Here is an 18,635-nt window from a genome sequence, read left to right as displayed (position 1 = left end):
CCATTGGGGGTATGGTGACCAAGCATCCCGCATTACATAAGGTATTTTGTAAATCTCCCACAATTGTTTCGTTTTCTATCTGAATGAATTTTGTGTGTTATTGTCATCTGTATGAATTTTCACAATGCACAACTGCCCTATCATCTAGCTTCAATATGCATAGTGTAACCGTTGCTAACAGAAAGTGTGAAGGAACAAAGCCTTTCAACATCCGAGTTACCGTTAGCTCATGGCGTGGTGTGTGTGGCCATTCTGATTTTTTTTGCTTAAGGTCTCATGGCGATGATGGAATAGGGAAGGCCTAGGAGTGGAAAGAAAGTGGCCATGGACTTAATTAAGGTACAGCCCCAGCATTTGCCTGGTGTGAAAATGGGAAACTACAGAAAACTATCTTCAGGACTGGGATTCGAACCCACTATCTCCCAGATGCAAGCTCACAGCTGCGCGATTTTAACTGCATGGCCAACTCGCCCGGTGGCCATTCTGTAGCATGAAGCGCATCAACATAGATGTGTTGTGTTAACTTGCATTTTTCTTTTAAGTTTTTGTGATTTTTGAAATGGATTCGGCGTCAGATAGTGATGACTGTACTTCTACTTCATCATAAAAGGAAAAAAAGGAAGCCATAATTTAAACCCAAGAAGACAAAAGGGAAAAATAAATGCATCTGCATATAATGCAAATTGGGAAACTAACACGCCACACTTATCTCCTGATTGAAGTAATGTCCACAAGCCATTCTATAAACTTTACAAGATGATGTTCAGTTCTCATGAAAGATTCGACGACATGACAGGCCACAACAAAGGCAAAGAGCAATAAAGATGAGTGAAATCTATTTTTCTAGATTATCAATTCAACAAGAGTACTCTTGGTCAAAAGAGAGGGAAACTAGCGACACAGTGCTTTTGAAAATGTTAATGTTTTTGTTATTTTAAAATTACTGCTAAAAATGTAGCTGTGCTCCAAAATTGTGGAATGTCCCCCCTTTTTTGACCGTCTTGTCCCTTATTCCTACCTCCAACAGTCGGTTTCCGTAATTGGGATTGTGCCTGAAAAAGAGCTCTGGATGAAGAGAAGAGTTAGTTGATCTGAATATAGTGAAACAGGCTTGAGGTGGTGGAGTTTCGATGAGTAGTGTGTTAATATTATGCGGGTAGTGAACTTTTACGTACCAAGCTCACATAGTTGCCTAGCACTGGGTAAGGCAAGGAAAAACCGTGATGCAAACAGTAACATAATTATCATATTAACGCGAATAATACACGCATATTAAACCAAAAAAAAAGGCACGAAATTGGGGTGCGGATTTTATTTGCATCAATGTTGGCATTTTTTTTTTTCAAAATCAGCCTTCCTAAAGTTAGGATGCGGGGATTATTAATGTAAATACAGTATAGTGATTCATAGAGTAAGTTTAAGTCATATAGCATATTTAAAATATTTCCTGCTGAAATACAGCATTGTTATCGATGGCGAGTGTTTCAAGAGGAAAATATCATTATGTTGTCAGCTTTCCGTAACACTGAGGATATAATTTAAAGAAAGAGAACGGCCTTAGGCGTTGCAAACAAAATACTATCAGAATTGTTAAAGATTAAGAGGTGAGTACAGGAAGATGGACAAAAAGGATGAAGGTTAGGAGAAAGCAAGCCTGTTAAATGGGATGGACAGTGCTTTTGCATTTAGGGGATAGCAGGTTTGAACCTTGCTAACAGCAATCCAGAAGATGGTTTTTGGTGGTTTCATAATTTTCATACCAGGCAAAAGCTGATGCTACTGTAAACCTTAAAGCCAGTCTATGGCCTCTGCTACAGTGTGCAGGGATTTTAACTAGTCATTTAGGCTGTCTGCATGTCAATTTCAGTGATCCATTCTACTCAACTACATTGTAGACAAACCCAAACTATTCAATGGCCTACTGCTGAGTTTTGATTAATTTTGTTCGGTAAACACCAAGTGTATCACCAAAAATATTTCTTTACTTGGCTACAGTATAATATAAGACTTGAGTAACCAAATGGACCTTTTCTACACTCTTAGAAACCCCCACAGTAAACTCCTGATTATTTGTGCGTAGCTTAGTTGGTTTTCAGGTAATTCGTACGTATGTATAATAGGTATCCACAGCCTGTTTCCAGTCATCTAGTGGCGAGGATAGGAATTGTGCCAGCTGCCAAAGGCTGTTGCACTCTTCTTTTTTTTTTTTTTTTTTTTTTTTTTTTTTTTTTAATAGTTGTCGCACCGACACAGATAGGTCTTACGGCGACGATGGGACAGGAAAGGGCTAGGAGTGGGAAGGAAGCGGCCGTGGCCTTAATTAAGGTACAGCCCCAGCATTTGCCTGGTGTGAGAATGGGAAACCACGGAAAACCATTTTCAGGGCTGCCGACAGTGAGGTTCGAACCTACTATCTCCCGAATACTGGATACTGGCCGCACTTAAGCGACTGCAGCCATCGAGCTCGGTTTGCACTCTTCTGCGGCAATGATTAATGACTGGCAAATGAAATGATATTGGAGTGTGTTGCTGGAATCAAATATGACGGGAAAAAACGGAGTACCTGGAGAAAACTCAGGTAATTCATGCATATTAAAAATGTTCTTTTTAATAAATGTTATTATTTTTCCTGCTTTTGAACTAAGCTTTCTCAGAGTTTAGTTCTCAAGAAATATTGCTTTTGACAGCAATATATCCTTGTAACATAACCTTAGCAATATATCCTGTGCCATGTGACAATAGAGTAAAGTACATATTATCAGTCTAACATCTCTATTAAATTTGAACATTTCTGTTGTTAATCAGTATATATGGTCTTCAAGTTTATATCATCATGGCAGAAAAACTGTTTACACAAAAAGAAAAATGACAAGTGTGTTGGATGCTAGGGAGTAAAACACTGTTGGTGATTTTAAGAAAAGCTGGACAATTTTGGGGAGAACAGTGCTAGTGGAGGACCTTCAAAACAAAGGTTTAAAAGAATACACATGAAGAGTTAGATGTCTTGCTTCTACATTTGTTCGATAAAGAAAAAAAGCCACTTATCATCGCTGGACAACAAGTACAGAGAAACTCTTGTTATTCCATGAATGTTCACTGAACTGGATGATCCATGGTGTTAGATTTATTGTGCATGTTTCCCCTTCACCCCGCTCCCCCCTCTTCATTAGCTATATTCAGGCAAATGCTGGGGCTGCACCTAAATTAAGGACATTGCCGCTTCCTTCCCACTCCTAGGCCTTTCCTATTCCATCGTCGCCATAGGAACTATCTGTGTCGGTGCGACTTGAAGCCAAATTTAAAAGAAACAAACAAAAAAAAAAAAAAAATACTCAATTAACCAACATCTCTATGAAACTTGAACATTTCTGTTGTTAATCAGTATGTATAGTCTTCAAGTTTACATTGTCATAGCAGAAAAACTGTTTACATACTGTTCACACAATAAGGTCTGTCTCATGTGAACTTGTCAAGGATAGCATCTGAACTTTATCAGATGTATAAGAACATGGGCTGACAATCTATTTTATTCTTCAAACCAATAGCCACTGCCACAACTATCAGTTCATATGAAGTCCATCTACTCACATACTTGATGACAATCCGATATTACTTAATATGAACTCTAAAATAGAGTTTCAATTTTTTTTTCATTCGTTCACATCTGTCCACATAACTTAACAGGAAACATTCATATTAATTTTTCCACTGAATATATTACACAACTACTTCAATATGGGAATTGATCAACATAAGTGCAATATTATATTAAATAAATTGAGCAGATTTTTATTCTCTAAATAACCATGTTACCAGGAGATAAAAGAGGGAAACTAATCTTAACAAGAAATCAATCACACATTCCATGTTGTACCATACCACATACCACTTACATCTATTTACATACATTAAGAGATTCTGTGATTTGACTACCATCTCCTCTATAAAGTTTACTATACACACAATCATACAAAGAACAAAGAAATCAATCACAGTCTCACAAATCTATCAGTCTATATTTATAAATCTTTAAAATTCAACAAAAAACAAGATATCTTTATAAAAATTAAATATTTTACTAGTTCCAAATCAAAAGATACTCCATTGAAATTTTGTTGTAATAATTTAGATTTGCTGGGAAGATTCTGGAAATATCATGCTTTGCCACATCTTCCACAACCTCCCCAAACCACCCAGTTTAAACTTCCCTTAAAATTCCAAGTATCTTCGATTTGAAACTGTCATGAATCCATCAACAACATAAAAAAATAATGCCACCTTTGGAGCCAACATCTTGTAGTAACAATCATAGAGCAGAACCATCCATGATCAACAACCTGCACACATCATTGTGATGCTGATAGAGTGAAAAAAATTATCATGATATTCAACAAGAAATATTGAATTGTCATGTTACTTCTTCCACTCAATGTGATGCATTTGCCACAAAAATGGACTTTTACAATAAATGTCAATGCAATTGAATACATCCAGTGACTTCCTGTTCTTATACTTTAAGAGCTTGACTTTATAGGCTAATACGATACATTGAGAAGACCTGTCGACAAACTGGTTGGGTAGAAAATAGTAATAATGTTATTGGCTTTACATCTCACTAACTACTTTTACAGTTTTTGGAGACCCCGAGGTGCCAGAATTTAGTCCCACGGGAGTTCTGTTACGTGCCAGTAAATCTACCGTCATGAGGATGACGTATTTGAGCACCTTCAAATACCACCAGACTGAGCCAGGATCGAACCTGCCAAGTTGGGGTCAGAAAGCCAGCGCCTCAAATGTCTTAGCCACTCAGCCCAGCGGTAGAAAATAGAACGAGATCTACTTCTCAAAGTTGCCAATTTTTTAGGACAAGATACCACCAGTTCTTTTTAAATCATTGAAAATTATTTTTATAGTCATTTGAAAGGTATCCAAGAAACTAGTGTTAGGATCTGTATCAGTCCTTGAAATAAAGTAATATGTCAATGTTAGTGTCAAACTTTCATCCTATGTGATTTTACCATCTCACAATTTCATCTCATTATTACAAATAATGTGGGATTACTTCAAATTTGGCATTTTCTAGAGGTCGATAAGTACATACTTGCACAATAACTCGTATATCTCTGCCGTTTCAATAGATTTAACACTTGAATTCTTGTCACATGGCTACAAGAGGAGTAATAGTGTATGAAGCCACTACTGGTTACACCTAGCGGCAATATCATTGGATGTTCAATAACGAGAAATAAATCCTGAAACCATCAATAATGGAGCAAAAATTTGATGAGCATGCAAACTGTGTTAATGATTACTGAAAGAAATAATGTTTCTAAAGAGAATTGAGGTAGTTTTTTGAGGTAGCCTTGTAAAAAAAAACACCACACAGATCATGTGTGTACCACTGGTAGTACATACTCTGCTTTCCTGTAAGCTGTTTTATTCCACAGGCGGTTCACAATAAAAGCACGGAAAATACAATGTGAACGCTGTTAGGATGTATCTTTCTTGTTTCTTCCACAATATGGAAGAGAGAAAAATTCTATGTACTTCAGAGAGGAAGAAGAGTAATTTGGAACTCCCATCACGAATGTGTTAATTTAGTGTAGATGTACTCTTGACTCCTTTGTTTAATTCAATTTACCACTATTTATTCACTAATTATTCCTGAATTTGCTATTAAATCTTTTCCTTTACATTGGAGAAATTCTTCTAGATTCATTTCTGATAAGACCCCATTGAAACAAGTCATGAAAGTGTATTTTTACATATATGTCATGTAAAATAATGCCAACTGCTGGTAAACTAGACCTAGCTGAATTCAGAAAAGAGACTGCACTCAATAATGAAAATATTTTCACATACAGTATAATAATATTTTTGTTTTAACATCATTTAAGTTGCTTACATGTCAATTTCAACATTGTTGGGCAACGTATCCCCAAGTTTTCATTAATTTTGAGGAGAAAACACCAAATGTGTCATCAAGAAATCTTTTAATTCAGGCATCGCATGATGTGGGGTGTAAAAAGGACTTTTTTCTGCCCATCAAAAATCTGACATCTGCCAGGTTTGCATTTGCGATCTTGGGTTCCAGAGGCTGACACACTACCAGTGATAGGGAGAGCTTTTATATGCAATATAATGTACATCTGTGATATATCCGTCTATTGTATTAGTGACTATAAGTAGGTACAAAGCTCTATAAATTACATATTCTTATGTACAACAACTCTTCCATTAAGAAATGTTATTTCTGTGCACCAACACGAGACATGACAAGAAGATTAGAGGAAAATCAATCTGCACTGACAAAAATATATACCAATCTGTGCCAACATAACAATTAAGTGTAGAAAAATTACATTTATATACTTATATATCACATCTCTTTTAGAGGAAGCATAACGAGGAAGACTATTATGAACATGTTCAAATAATCAGGAAAAAACCTGCCATAGACTGCAACACAAACTAGACTGTATGAAATTAAATCAAGGAATAAAACTCCACTGAAATGGAGTCTTATACCCAGGGAAAAGAAAACTGATAAATGTCAGAAAGGTTTAGAGGAATTAAAATTAAATTTACTATTGAACAAAAATAAAGAAAATATTTTAAGAATTTCTGTACCTTAGAGGACAAGAATTGATTCTAACTCAAGTTTTAGTGATTTTGAGGTTCTGGTGTCATAAGGATTGTTAGATGAAAATTTACTTGAAGATATAGAGCCGTACCTCCCAGTTTTGTTCATTTCACTACAGCTTGTAAAAGTGAAGGCATTGCAAGTCCATTTTAAGATACAGTATAAGCAATATTGTAATTATACAAATATTATGTTGAGTAAAGTAACTAAAATATATTAGCCAGTGACTTATTCAAGTGCATTATTTGAATAATGTAAATGCACTTGTTGGATACATTTCGAAAATAGCTTTTACCGTGGCTTTTGAGAGATTTAAACTGATTGCATGCAGTAATGGGTCTTAGAATATTTTTTTGATGCGGAAAGGGTTGGCATTTCTGAATTACGAGTTGGCAATTAATTTGAAATCACGTAAATCTGAAGTCCGATTATTGCGTCCCAACGACTTTGAATTAACAAGGTTTTGCTGTAGCTACATGTAAACAATTCCTAACTATGCACCAGTAATAAGAACGCAGTGGTGCATTCAGATAGTTTTCCTCCTCCCCTGAAAAGTATGGGAATTTTTAGTTACTACTCTTGACTTCTCAGGTACAAATATATGAATATATTTAAGGTAACAAAATAATTACACCTAGGAGATATATATAATTTTTTAAATACATTTTTTGTATTGTGTTGACATCTCTTACCCTTTTCAACAGAAGCTCAGGAAATTCTTTCACTCACAATATTCTTCACTTTCTTAACTTAGAAAATATCCTGTACAAAACTGTTACTTATTTTGAAATGGAATCTTTGACAATGTCTAACTTATGTTCAAGTGGCAACATAAAATATTTGCTTTCTTTCCTTATAACCTTTATGGGATTTGCAAGGATAAAGAAAGAGCAAATACCGTTGTACTTGTACTTCCATTTTGTACGAGATTGTAGAAAATGTGCTTTGAGTTATGAGGAGATTCCAAGAGTATTCAGCTTGTTAGGCGATTGTTATCTACTGTATCCAAGACTGCATGATGGGATAACTAGACAACACTGAACACAAGAGTAGATTTATGGACATGTATTATTCAAAGTAATTTTTTTTTAAATAACTGTTGGGTTTTTCTGTCAGCCAAAACTAATTTTGATCAATATATTTATAAACTACAGTAAAACTTTGATGTATTCTTTTTTAAGGGGGAGGGGGAAAATGACGATGGATGCGGGAAAACGATAAATGTGAGAGGCATATATAGAGGGAAATCAAAATAATAAGATATGGGTAACGTATTTGGGCATTTTTCATTGTGTAAATAATAATTATAATAGTGCCATTAATGTTGCCATTAATGCTTTCACGGCCTGTACTTATAGACATTATATTGTATAGGCTTTTGAGCTTGTGCTATGTCATTAATAAATAATGATGGCGTGTGGTCTCCGAAACCGGGTGCAGATTTTTCGAGTTGTTGCGTGATAGACAATCTATGCGCTTATGAAAATGCGGGTCTACCTAAGATCAATTTTAATGCGTAATGAAAGTTAAAATCCCCGACCCAATCATGACCCCTTGAACGGAAGGCCAACACGTGCTAACCATTTAGCCATGGAGCCGGACATGCTCATACTATACATCAAAATATTGCTATCATGATATACATGATGAAAATAAAAACCGTGAGTTTACGCCGTTTCGTTTCATTTTTCCTTACATCTCGTAGAAATTGGAACACCTTTAAGGTCAGTTCTCTTATTCCAAATTAATGATATACGTGGCTATTAAGCCGATAACCTGTATTTTGGTAAAGATTCCGTAGACCCTTTGTGAACGACAGGTTAGAGATCTCACATGGCGCAGCTCAGACGATGTCACATCGGGCTAGGCGATGCTGCCAACTTACGAATTTGTTTCAAGACCAGGCTTGGTTAGGTCCGGCTTGTAACAAGACAACTGGGCAGGCGGCAACAAAATGGTCAACAGGCCTCTAGCATCCCACACACGTCTGAAAGTACGACGCGATTAATAACTGACTAATTAAAACGTACCCGGCGCACGCCGTGACTATTTTAAACTGCACGAATTTCTCATTTTCAACTAAGCTGGCAGCCCTAGCCAGCCAATAGCAACACAGAAAATGGTATCAAATTTGAGTTTTATGGTGCCTGCATTTTAACTCTTGTAAATAAGAATACTTCTAGGGCCAGTTAGCGGGTCGAGGAGAAGCGTTGGCACCAGAAGGCTCATAGTGAGGTTGCGCGTGAATAACCTGCACACAGCACTCCAGCCTAAGAGATCCTTGCTCAAGACTAGCAACTCGTAATTGCTCGTACATTCTCACGTAACAGATTGCCGCTATTATATGCTAGAGTATTCAGCCCTCTCTTTAAATTCAAAAAAACTTTTGCATGTATTTTTGTAGCATACAATTGATCCATGCAGGAAATTTCTGGCCGAGGACAAAAAAAATTTTACGATCGATGCGATAAAATGATAGTTCGAGGAAAGATAGATGCAGGGAAATTTAACATTGGTTTATATGGAACATTTTTGGGATCGAATAAATTGAACGACGGATACGGGAAAACGACAGTTCTGGGAACAATGCATCAAGGTTCTACTGTACATGAAAAAGAAAACATATGGTAACCATATTATACTTGAAAAAAAGAAACTATTGAAATTCAATTCTATTTTAATTAAGTTGTTTCCTTCTGCAAGTACAATTACTGTTACCTCTTTCAGGTAGTTAAGTTTATTAATCAAAATTAGTTTCAGCAGACTGAAGAACCTAACAGTTGTAAAATGAGTCGAAACTGAAAAGAGATGGCTTCAGATATTACAAATTATTCAAAGTAGCTCGGCATTTCTAAAGATCCTATCCCGTGCTTGATAACCTTTATCAAATTTTAATAATAAAAAACACAAGCTTGTGATTTTACCTGACTGTTGATATTGTCAGGCCTGTATTTATGCATAAATGAGGAAATTTTAACATTGATGAGAAAGAGAATAAGGTAGGAAAGGGTCCATCTTCCCTATCTTATTATGGTTAGTGTGATTAGCTGCCATCCCTGGAGGCCCAGGTTTGATTTCCGACTCTGCCACGAAGTTTAAAAAGCGATATGAGGACTGGAACAGGATCCATTCAGCCACAGGACATCAGCTGAGTAGAGGGGATTCGATTCCCACCTCAGCCATCCTCAAAGTGGTTTTCCGTGGTTTCCCCACTTTTTCTTCAGGTAAATGCAGGGATGGTAGCTAACTTAATGCCATTACTGCTTCCTTCCCTCTCCCCTCACCTATCCTTCCAGTCCTCTTATCCCCCACAAGGCCCCTGTTCAGTATAGCAGGCGAGGCTGCCTGGGCAAGGTACTAGTATTTTGCCACAATTGTATCCCCAACCAAATGTGTCACACTCCAAGACACTGCCCTTGAGGCGGTAGAGGAGGGATTCCTTGCTGAGTCCAAGGAAAAAACCAACCCTGTACAGTAAACTGACTAAGAAAGAAAGAGAATTCAAACTACTCTTAGAAGTTGTTGCAAAGTTCTGGAATTCAGCACCAAAACGTGGTTCTTTATTGTCTGTCATATTTAAGGTTTCTTAAACAATAAATTGCACCACAACAGCAACCTGCAAGCGAGTTGTCTACGCAGTATGGGCCGTGTACCTGTAAGTTACATTCCGATGATGGTGGGTTCAAAACCTACCATCTTATTTATTTATTTATTTATTTATTTATTTATTTATTTATTTATTTATTTATTTATTTATTTATTTACTTAGCATATGACCTGTTTTAGTCCTGGAAGTGTCCGAGGACATGTTCGTCTCACCTGGGGTATGACGCCCCATGGATGACCTGAACATCTGGGTGCAAGGAGATGATGTAGGGAGATGGTGAAACCTGGTGTTGGCATCTACTCCTGTGTAATAACACCAAAGGATGCGACAGAAGAATCACCACTCCCACTCTATATGAACACTGCAAAGAAGTTTGGAATTGAATCCAGGCTTATGGCACACAATTTAATGATTAAAATCTGCATACCACCACCTCTTCTCCTACCCTGCCGCCAACATTCTGATTATGAACATTTTTTCCACCATCAGAAGTGAAATTGGCGAACAGACAATACAGACTCAAGCCTTAATGATCATGGCCACCAGGCAAATGCTGGAGCTGTAGTTTAAGGCTATAGATGCTTCCTTCCCAGTGGCAGCCCTTTCCTAACTCCATCATTGCTGAAAACTTTCTCAATTTCATACAACATTTCAGTAGAAGACAGTAAAACTTCAATCTTGAACATGGAAGACAAGCAACTCGCTAACAAACCAACCATACTTCCCAAACATTCAAATACATGTCACAGAGTTCTGTACGTAGGATTGATTTAGATTACAGTACACCTGAACGGCAACTGAAAAAAAAAAGCAGCCCAACAAAGGCTGAAATACAATGCTTTCTAGACATTCAAAAGATTATGCAAATTTTTATCACTTTCTCATCTAGGTAAATCTTTACTGGTTTTTCAATTCTCTGAGCTAGACATTACAATGAATCATATTTCTAACAGAATGAAAAAATATTTTTACATCCTTGATTGGCATTAGCTGGAAGTTTGTATGTTACATGCAAGCTAAGCTTGATCAAATAGTGGCACAGAAATATTAATGATCTTATATTAACTCTGTATCCAGTAGAACCCTGGCCAGATCACCAATGGAAGAGTAACCGAGCTATTTCTTCTGTTTTGTTATTATTCTGGTCCAGATTTGTATTAATCCACTGAAAGATTCAGCACCAAATTTACTTTTTTAAGTGCTGGAACCTTCCTTTCCACAAATACACAGCACTGTGGCTTATCAACGGATATGGAACGGCCATATTTTTCTGTTCTACACTTCTGTAAGTTTCACATCCCTCAACAGCTAGTCAACTACAAGAGAATTCGTCTTATTTTTTCGTGGACGCTTCATTTCATACTTAATGGGTTTGCTGTGCAAGCATTAGAAGGTCTGCTTTCAGGATTCGCGATGTTGGGGCAGATACCGCCTGCCATATTCAATCTGAAAACCAGGACAATGCATTCAAAAATTATAGTAATAATAAGAACAATGTAAAGACAAAGCAAAAGTATGGAAAGTAATGAAACAGAAAGGATTTGGATAACAAATGACAGAATATGTGCAAGCAATGTACCAAAATTATTGCAGCAGTATCCAGGCACACATGGGTAGAACAGAATGGTTTTGGCACGAAAGTGGTCTACGACAAGGAAGTGTGCTGTCACCACTGTTATTCACAATAGCTATGAATGGAATTGTGAAAGGAACAATGTTTGTTTTGTTTTACGTCCTAACTACTATCTTTACCATTTTTTAAGGTGAAAGGGACAAAGGTAAAATACCCTGAAGGGGCAGGCAGGCTTCTTAGATGATAACGTCGTCTCTCAGGCCGGGAGATTTGTTATGGTAAAGGAGATGCACGGAGAAGATGAGGGGGTTAGTGGCCGTGGCCTATACTAGGAACTGTCCTGGCATTCACTTTAGTGCAAGAAAATGGAAAATCACGGAAAAATATTCTCAGGACAGCCGACAGTTGGGGCGAGCCGTGAGGCCCAGCCCTGTCCCGTCTCCTGAAAGCAAAGACGTAGAGCCACAGTAGAGCCGTGACCTCACCTCTGCTCGGTTGGCCGGTTGGAGTGTAGAGCTGTTGGACCACGGACCAGCTGTGGCCACTTGTGGGCTGAGTTTCACCCTGCATCCACCGACCCAGGTAAAATATGGGGACAGGGAGCAGAAAGTAATGCTGTTTGCAGATGATATTTTGGTGTGCAGAGCCAACAGAGAGGAACTACAAGGGTAACTCAATATATCGAGTAACACAGTAAAATATGCTTGAATTTCTTTGGTTTTATGACCTCTGCATAAGTTGTTACCATTTTCAATAAATACTAAATGTGAAATAGGCTAAAAGTGCAAAAAAATAAAATCCTTATAATTCCATAATCCTATAAGGACAAACTGCTGTTTTCTTATTGATAGAAAGAATGAAGCATATTCAATTAGGTTATTACAGATATTCCTATTTTCAATCGATTTCCAACAAAATGCAAAACTGAAAAGCTTAAATTCCAAATTGTCACAAGATTAAAAAAACAAAGTTTTGCATTTTAAAATGTTATAAACCACAAACTCTGATCACTAATATGCACATGAACTAAGAGTAATCCTGTAACTGTATTTAGTCTATATGGAATTACCGTATTTCACGGCATAATCGTCGCACTTTTTATACCAAAATTTTCGAAAAAATTGTAGGGTGCGACCATTATACGATGTATATTTAATACCAGTATTTGTATTACTCAAAAAAATGTATTTATAACTAAATTGTATTTGATACAAATTTAAGATGCATGTAATACTCGCGTTTATACATCAAAATAATTAAAATAGTCTAAAACAAAATTCATAATTTTTCGCAACAATTCGGCGAACGTTTTTCCAACCTGAAAATAAAAATGAACGTATTAAGTTAATTGTCATTAATTTGAGTATTAAAGTTAAAATATTACACTTGCAAACAGTTGTCGCTTTGTTGTGAAATGCGGACTTACCGGTACGCAATTTATTCCAAATCTTCGGTGTCGCTATCGCAGGTTTCGCTATCTGATGCGCCATCCTCGCCTCTGTTAATACCAGTATCAGATTCTTCGTCTCCCTGCCACACTGCGTCATCTTCGGAACCGTCTAGTGCATTGGAAATCCCAGTCCTTTTGAAGCTCTTGGAGACTAGTTCAGGTGGTATAAGATCCCAACTCTTCTTCACCCACGAGTATAACAAGTCCAAGGGTGGACGCCTGATATTTCCGGCGGGCGTCAATTGCTGATCGCCGCTCATCATCCACTCGTTGTAAAATCGACGTAAGTGGTCTTTAAAGGGTTTATTAACACATACGTCTAGTGGCTGCAAAGCAGATGTTAGGCCACCAGGAATGACTATCTGTCGTGTCTTATTTGTAGTGAGAATTTGCTTCACTTCGTTCACGAGGTGACCTCGGAAACTATCTAAAACAAGCAGAGCTGGTTGTTTTAGTAGTGCACCAGGTCTTCTATTCCACACAGTTTTAACCCAGTCCAGCATGACTTCTACGTCCATCCAACCCTTTGGTTGCACTCGTACATGAATTCCACGGGGAAACTGTATATTCTTAGGCATCGTTTTCCTCTAGAAAATGATGTAAGGCGGCAACTTTCTCCCGTCAGCTGTAATGGCTAGCATTGCCGTGCATCGCAACTTCTCACTACCGCTGGTTTTCAATTATACACTCCGTGATCCTTTTAGCGCAATAGTACTGTTGCGAGGCATATCAAAAAAGATTGGAGTCTGATCGGCATTACCGATTTGAGAAAGCAAGTACGAAGTTTCCTTGCGCAAACGTATGACAAATCGGTGAAAATTTACAATCTTGTCCGTGTAATCAGCAGGCAACTTTTGGCTTAGTGTTGTTCTCCTTCGCACTGACAGATTGTGTCGTCGCATGAACCCCTTAATACACCCACGAGTCGCCTTAAACTGAGTTACCGGTATGTTGTGTTTGCTCGCTACCTCCTGTCCCTTAATTTGTAACATTTCATACGATACACTGCAGCCATTGTTACGTATTTCACTAATGTACCTAAACACTTCTTCGTCAATTATAGGAAACTTCCCTGTTTTAGGACCTCTAAACGCGCGTCTAGAAGGGTTTGTGCTTTTTAGCTTGTTTTTTTACTTTCCGCCAGTCACGCACCAACTTTTCACTCGCTGAAAATTTTCTTTCTGCAGCTCTGTTCCCGTGCTGTTCAGCGAAGGCAATTAGACTTAGCTTGAAGCCCGCGGAATAGTTTCTATATTTACCCATAATCGCTTATAAATGCTTCACACGTTAATGTTTTGCGATATAAATGACTTTCCGTAATTGTTCACTATTAAAACAAATTCTTTCTGCAAACACCCCAAACACAAATTAAAAACTTAAATTCTCACGCACACATGTCTACAGTAATCATGTAAATCTGAAACAAATAAATGCATCTGTGATCTGTCCATTCCAGAGCAGCCAATACTGTTAGGCAGCAAGGAAGCATGCAGCAATTTATCAGTTTAGCTCGCTGGTTGCAACACTCTACTGCGCTTGCGCAAAGCTCGCAAATCGGAGCTCTAGCTAGCGCGGTGTAGATCTACTGTATAGTTGACTGTATTCCGAGAAGTCAGTAACAAACATTCATTTTTTTCAATTTCTTTTAAACATACGGTAATTAGGTTAATATTTCTTCCCAGTTATTGATGATTTTACATTACAGTACTGACAAGTTTATAAAATAAAACTTTAATAGCATTGGATAATAATTATCTTGACTGCTTGGATAAAAGTTTTCATCCCATGCCCGGACACTTATGACGTAGTAGTAAGATAAGAGTCTAGCGATGACAACTGAGACATCGTAAATAATTCGGCTGACCGTGAGCTGAATAATTCCGTGGAAATCTGCGTTATCATCTTGGATTTCACTTCGTGCGCAATAACACAGGAGCCGGCCCCATGGTGTAGGGGTAGCGTGCTTGCCTCTTACACGGAGGCCTCGTGTTCAATTCACGGCCGGGTCAGGGAATTTTACCTGTATCTGAGGGCTGGTTCGAGGTCCACTCAACCTACCTACCCGGTATTTCCTGGCGACGTTGCCGATAAGCGATAACTTACAGCCTTACGTATTTCAAATGGGAACTCATAATATGTAGGTGGTGAATAAATAGTACACTGTCTCGCGACCACGTTGTCAAACTGCCGATAGCCAACCGCTAAGCCATGCGTCGTACATATACCGGTATTATTTATTTATATTCTGTGCAACATGTCGCAAACGTGACTGTGTTGCCAAATTGCCCATAAACCATACACGTATTTAAATTGCGCATTCATGTGCAACTTACGTTGCAGTTCCATTTACCTTTTAACCAGATTAGTGAACAAAATTTGGACGTGCGACGATTATGTAATTAAAGGTTTAAAGTCCGATTTTTATATTGAAAATAAAGGATGCGACGATTACGCGGTGGCGACGATTATGCCGTGAAATACGGTACTTTCCTTTTCGTCAAACAACTTACTGTATTTCTCCGACCAAGACTAACCCCACTTTTTCCTTCAAAAAAGTTAAATCAAGATTAAAAAGTGCCTTGTGAAATCATATGAATGCCTTTCTTGTACAGTATACATTTTTAGACTATCTTTGTCTTCACACCAACGCTGAACTTAAGTTACACTGTATTTTCTTGCAGCTGCACAATTATTCTTTATTTCTGCGAGTTTAATAACCATTAACTTAAAATTGGCATCATAATATCGACGTGAACCTGTTGAAAATTTGCTGGCAATACCTGTTCTACGTGTCTTTACAATACGACTATCCATCACGAAAATATTCCTGGTGTCTGTAAAACTGTTAATTTTACGAAGTGTCGGGTACTCTGAGAAATATAGTAATAAACATTTTGAGATTACAGTAAACCCTGCCATCATGATACCTACCAGAACATTACTTTTCCCCTTCCTCTTCCTCAATGACCATCAGGAGGTCATCACCCTCAAGTTTCATCTTCGGTGCTATTTCCATAGACTTGACGACGCCCGATACTGGTGCCTGGACCACCATCTCCATCTTCATTGCCGAAAGTACCACAAGAGCTGCTCCCTTGTCGACCTTGTCTCCGACAGCCACTCGGATGTCGATCACTTCTCCGGGCATTGGTGCACCAACCTCACCTTTCACTCCCTTCTGGGCTTTGGGATGAATGTGGATCTCCTAGGAAAAATATATAAATGATCTCGGTAATGGCCAGTTGCATCTGCAATATCTACAAAACTTTGATGTGAATGCATATAGAGTAAACACAATGATATGTCAAGTCATTTATAGAAGGGGGAGATGAAAATCAATCAAATCATCACTGAGGTAGCAGATTACCTACCAATTGTTTACCTAGCTTTTTCTTAAAGGATTTCGAAGAACTTCAAAATTTATCAAACATTTCCCTTGCTAAATTATTCTATTCCCTTATTCCTCTCCCTATAAATGGATATTTGCCCCAATTTGTCCTTCAAGGTGCACATAATAAGATGAACCAAATGTCAAGACAGTTTGGAAAGAGGGGGTAACTGAAAGAGGACACAAGGGTAAAGGTGAAAACACAAAAGAAGAAGATATTCTCACCTTCACAGCCTCCTTGTCCTTAATGAACACCGATCGCAGCTGACCATTGAGCTCAAAGAACACTTCCCGCTCTCCACTAGGTGTCAGATCTTCTGCCATAGCTAATGTCTTAATACCTAGCGTCTTGCCTCGTTCAATGGTGACCTAAACAGACACACACATAAATTGCAAAGTTAGTTAATTAATTATTTAATTAACTTATTTATTTGTGTCAACAACATCGCAACTAATATAACTTCATAAAATAATGATTACACACAATGCAGAGTTTATGGTATTTTTTCATTCACTGAAGTGCAGATAATATGGATCTTGAATTAGTTCATCTTAACAAGTTTTCACTCATGCCTTTCTACCAGTGTGTATCAGTGCTATAAAAGAAGACCTTGTATTCATCTTATTTTGTACCAATATTAACTTATAGACTTTGACAGAGACAAACAAAATTATAATTAAAGTACCTAAGGAGCATACAAGGAAAGAGCCATCGTCATCAGGTGATCCTCATATCAAGAGTATTCATATTTCTCCTGAAATTCTTTCAATAGTTTAATTCAAGGATGCAGATGCCTTTGATGGCTAAGGAAACCAATCCTGGGATGAAACACACAACCTCATTAGAGAATGGATGTTATGGTTGAGCCTGGCGTTTTTTATGCCTCTGACATTTTTCGGCCTCCTGGCTATGATGATCACACTGAAATCGTGCAACGGCAGCTGCAGCATTTGCGTGTCAGCGAGTGTGGTCCTCTGCAATGACACACCAAGCAGTCAGTGCTCTTGAAGGTCGCCTTAATCTGATCTTTATAGCGCTTCAGAAGGGCACCATGGGGTCTCCTGCCTGTACTGATTTCACTATACAGAATTTTTCGAGTCTCATCTCATCTATAATATAATGGTACTTGAAGCCACCAGCAGTGCCAATGCACTATGAGAGCTATGTCTCATTTTCAAAAATTGATGCTTGGCCATCAAATGATATAGATGCAGCCTATGCAGTGGCCTCCACGGTATGCACTAGCCTTGCGTCTTGGGAGGTTTGCTAAGTCCCAACTGATGAGCCCAACTTAGCACCCGAGGGCGAAACGCAGGCAACCAAGAATGAGTTAGCTGGAAAATTTATAATGTCCAATAACGGACCATTATATTGGTATTATAAATTTACTCATTCAGGACAAATATTTTAAGTTCCCTATGGGAATCAACATCTATATCATCAAAGTCTCATCTTTCATGCGCTGGACATGTCCAGTCCATCTGAATTGGTGACCAATGATGGTGGTCTTTATACTGTTCATCTTTGCCCTCCCTAGAACTGTCCTGTTTGGAATGCAGTCATCCTGTTTGATGTTCATTTTATATTATATATTGTAACAGTAACGCCCGTACTTCAGTTTATCGGAGAGCATGAGGAACGACAAGGCGTGTACGGCCCATGCTAAGAGAGTAAGAGAGAAGGGTAGTGAAAGAAAAATTCATGATTAAGTGGATCTTTCAGTTTATTCGATAAATAGGCAAATAATTATGTCACCTTTTATAGCTGAATTGTAGATTTGTCCCTGAGGGCGTGAAGAGGACGCTGTCCAGCGGCGGCTGCGTCGTCTTGCGGTCGGCGTCGGCGTTGTCTTCCGTCGTTGGTGTTTGTATTAGTGTTGATGACTCGAACCAGAGGCAGGAACGGGGAAATGTGGAGCTTCCACATTTGACGTCATGGGGTACTGGTGTGACACTTCCCTATGGCGAAGCACG

At 38.1% G+C, this 18,635-nt stretch overlaps 1 protein-coding gene across 1 annotated transcript in view; it reads right to left on the bottom strand.

Annotated features, from left to right (window-relative positions):
* Window positions 1-10,378: 10,378 nt before the first annotated feature.
* Window positions 10,379-18,635, bottom strand: part of PCB (Pyruvate carboxylase) — a 293,805-nt gene continuing 285,548 nt past the window's right edge. Inside the window, exons 18-20 of the mRNA XM_068229657.1 lie at window positions 16,887-17,030; window positions 16,205-16,478; window positions 10,379-11,696 (exon numbers count right to left, since the gene is read on the bottom strand). Of these exons, the coding sequence (XP_068085758.1) occupies window positions 16,212-16,478; window positions 16,887-17,030 (411 nt within the window). The 3' untranslated portion in view covers window positions 10,379-11,696; window positions 16,205-16,211. The remainder of the gene's footprint in view (window positions 11,697-16,204; window positions 16,479-16,886; window positions 17,031-18,635) is intronic.

Source organism: Anabrus simplex, chromosome 11, assembly GCF_040414725.1.
Source record: "Anabrus simplex isolate iqAnaSimp1 chromosome 11, ASM4041472v1, whole genome shotgun sequence".
Lineage (NCBI taxonomy): Eukaryota > Metazoa > Arthropoda > Insecta > Orthoptera > Tettigoniidae > Anabrus > Anabrus simplex.
Note: the sequence above shows the minus strand (reverse complement) of the source record. Positions and strands in the feature narration are given on the sequence as shown.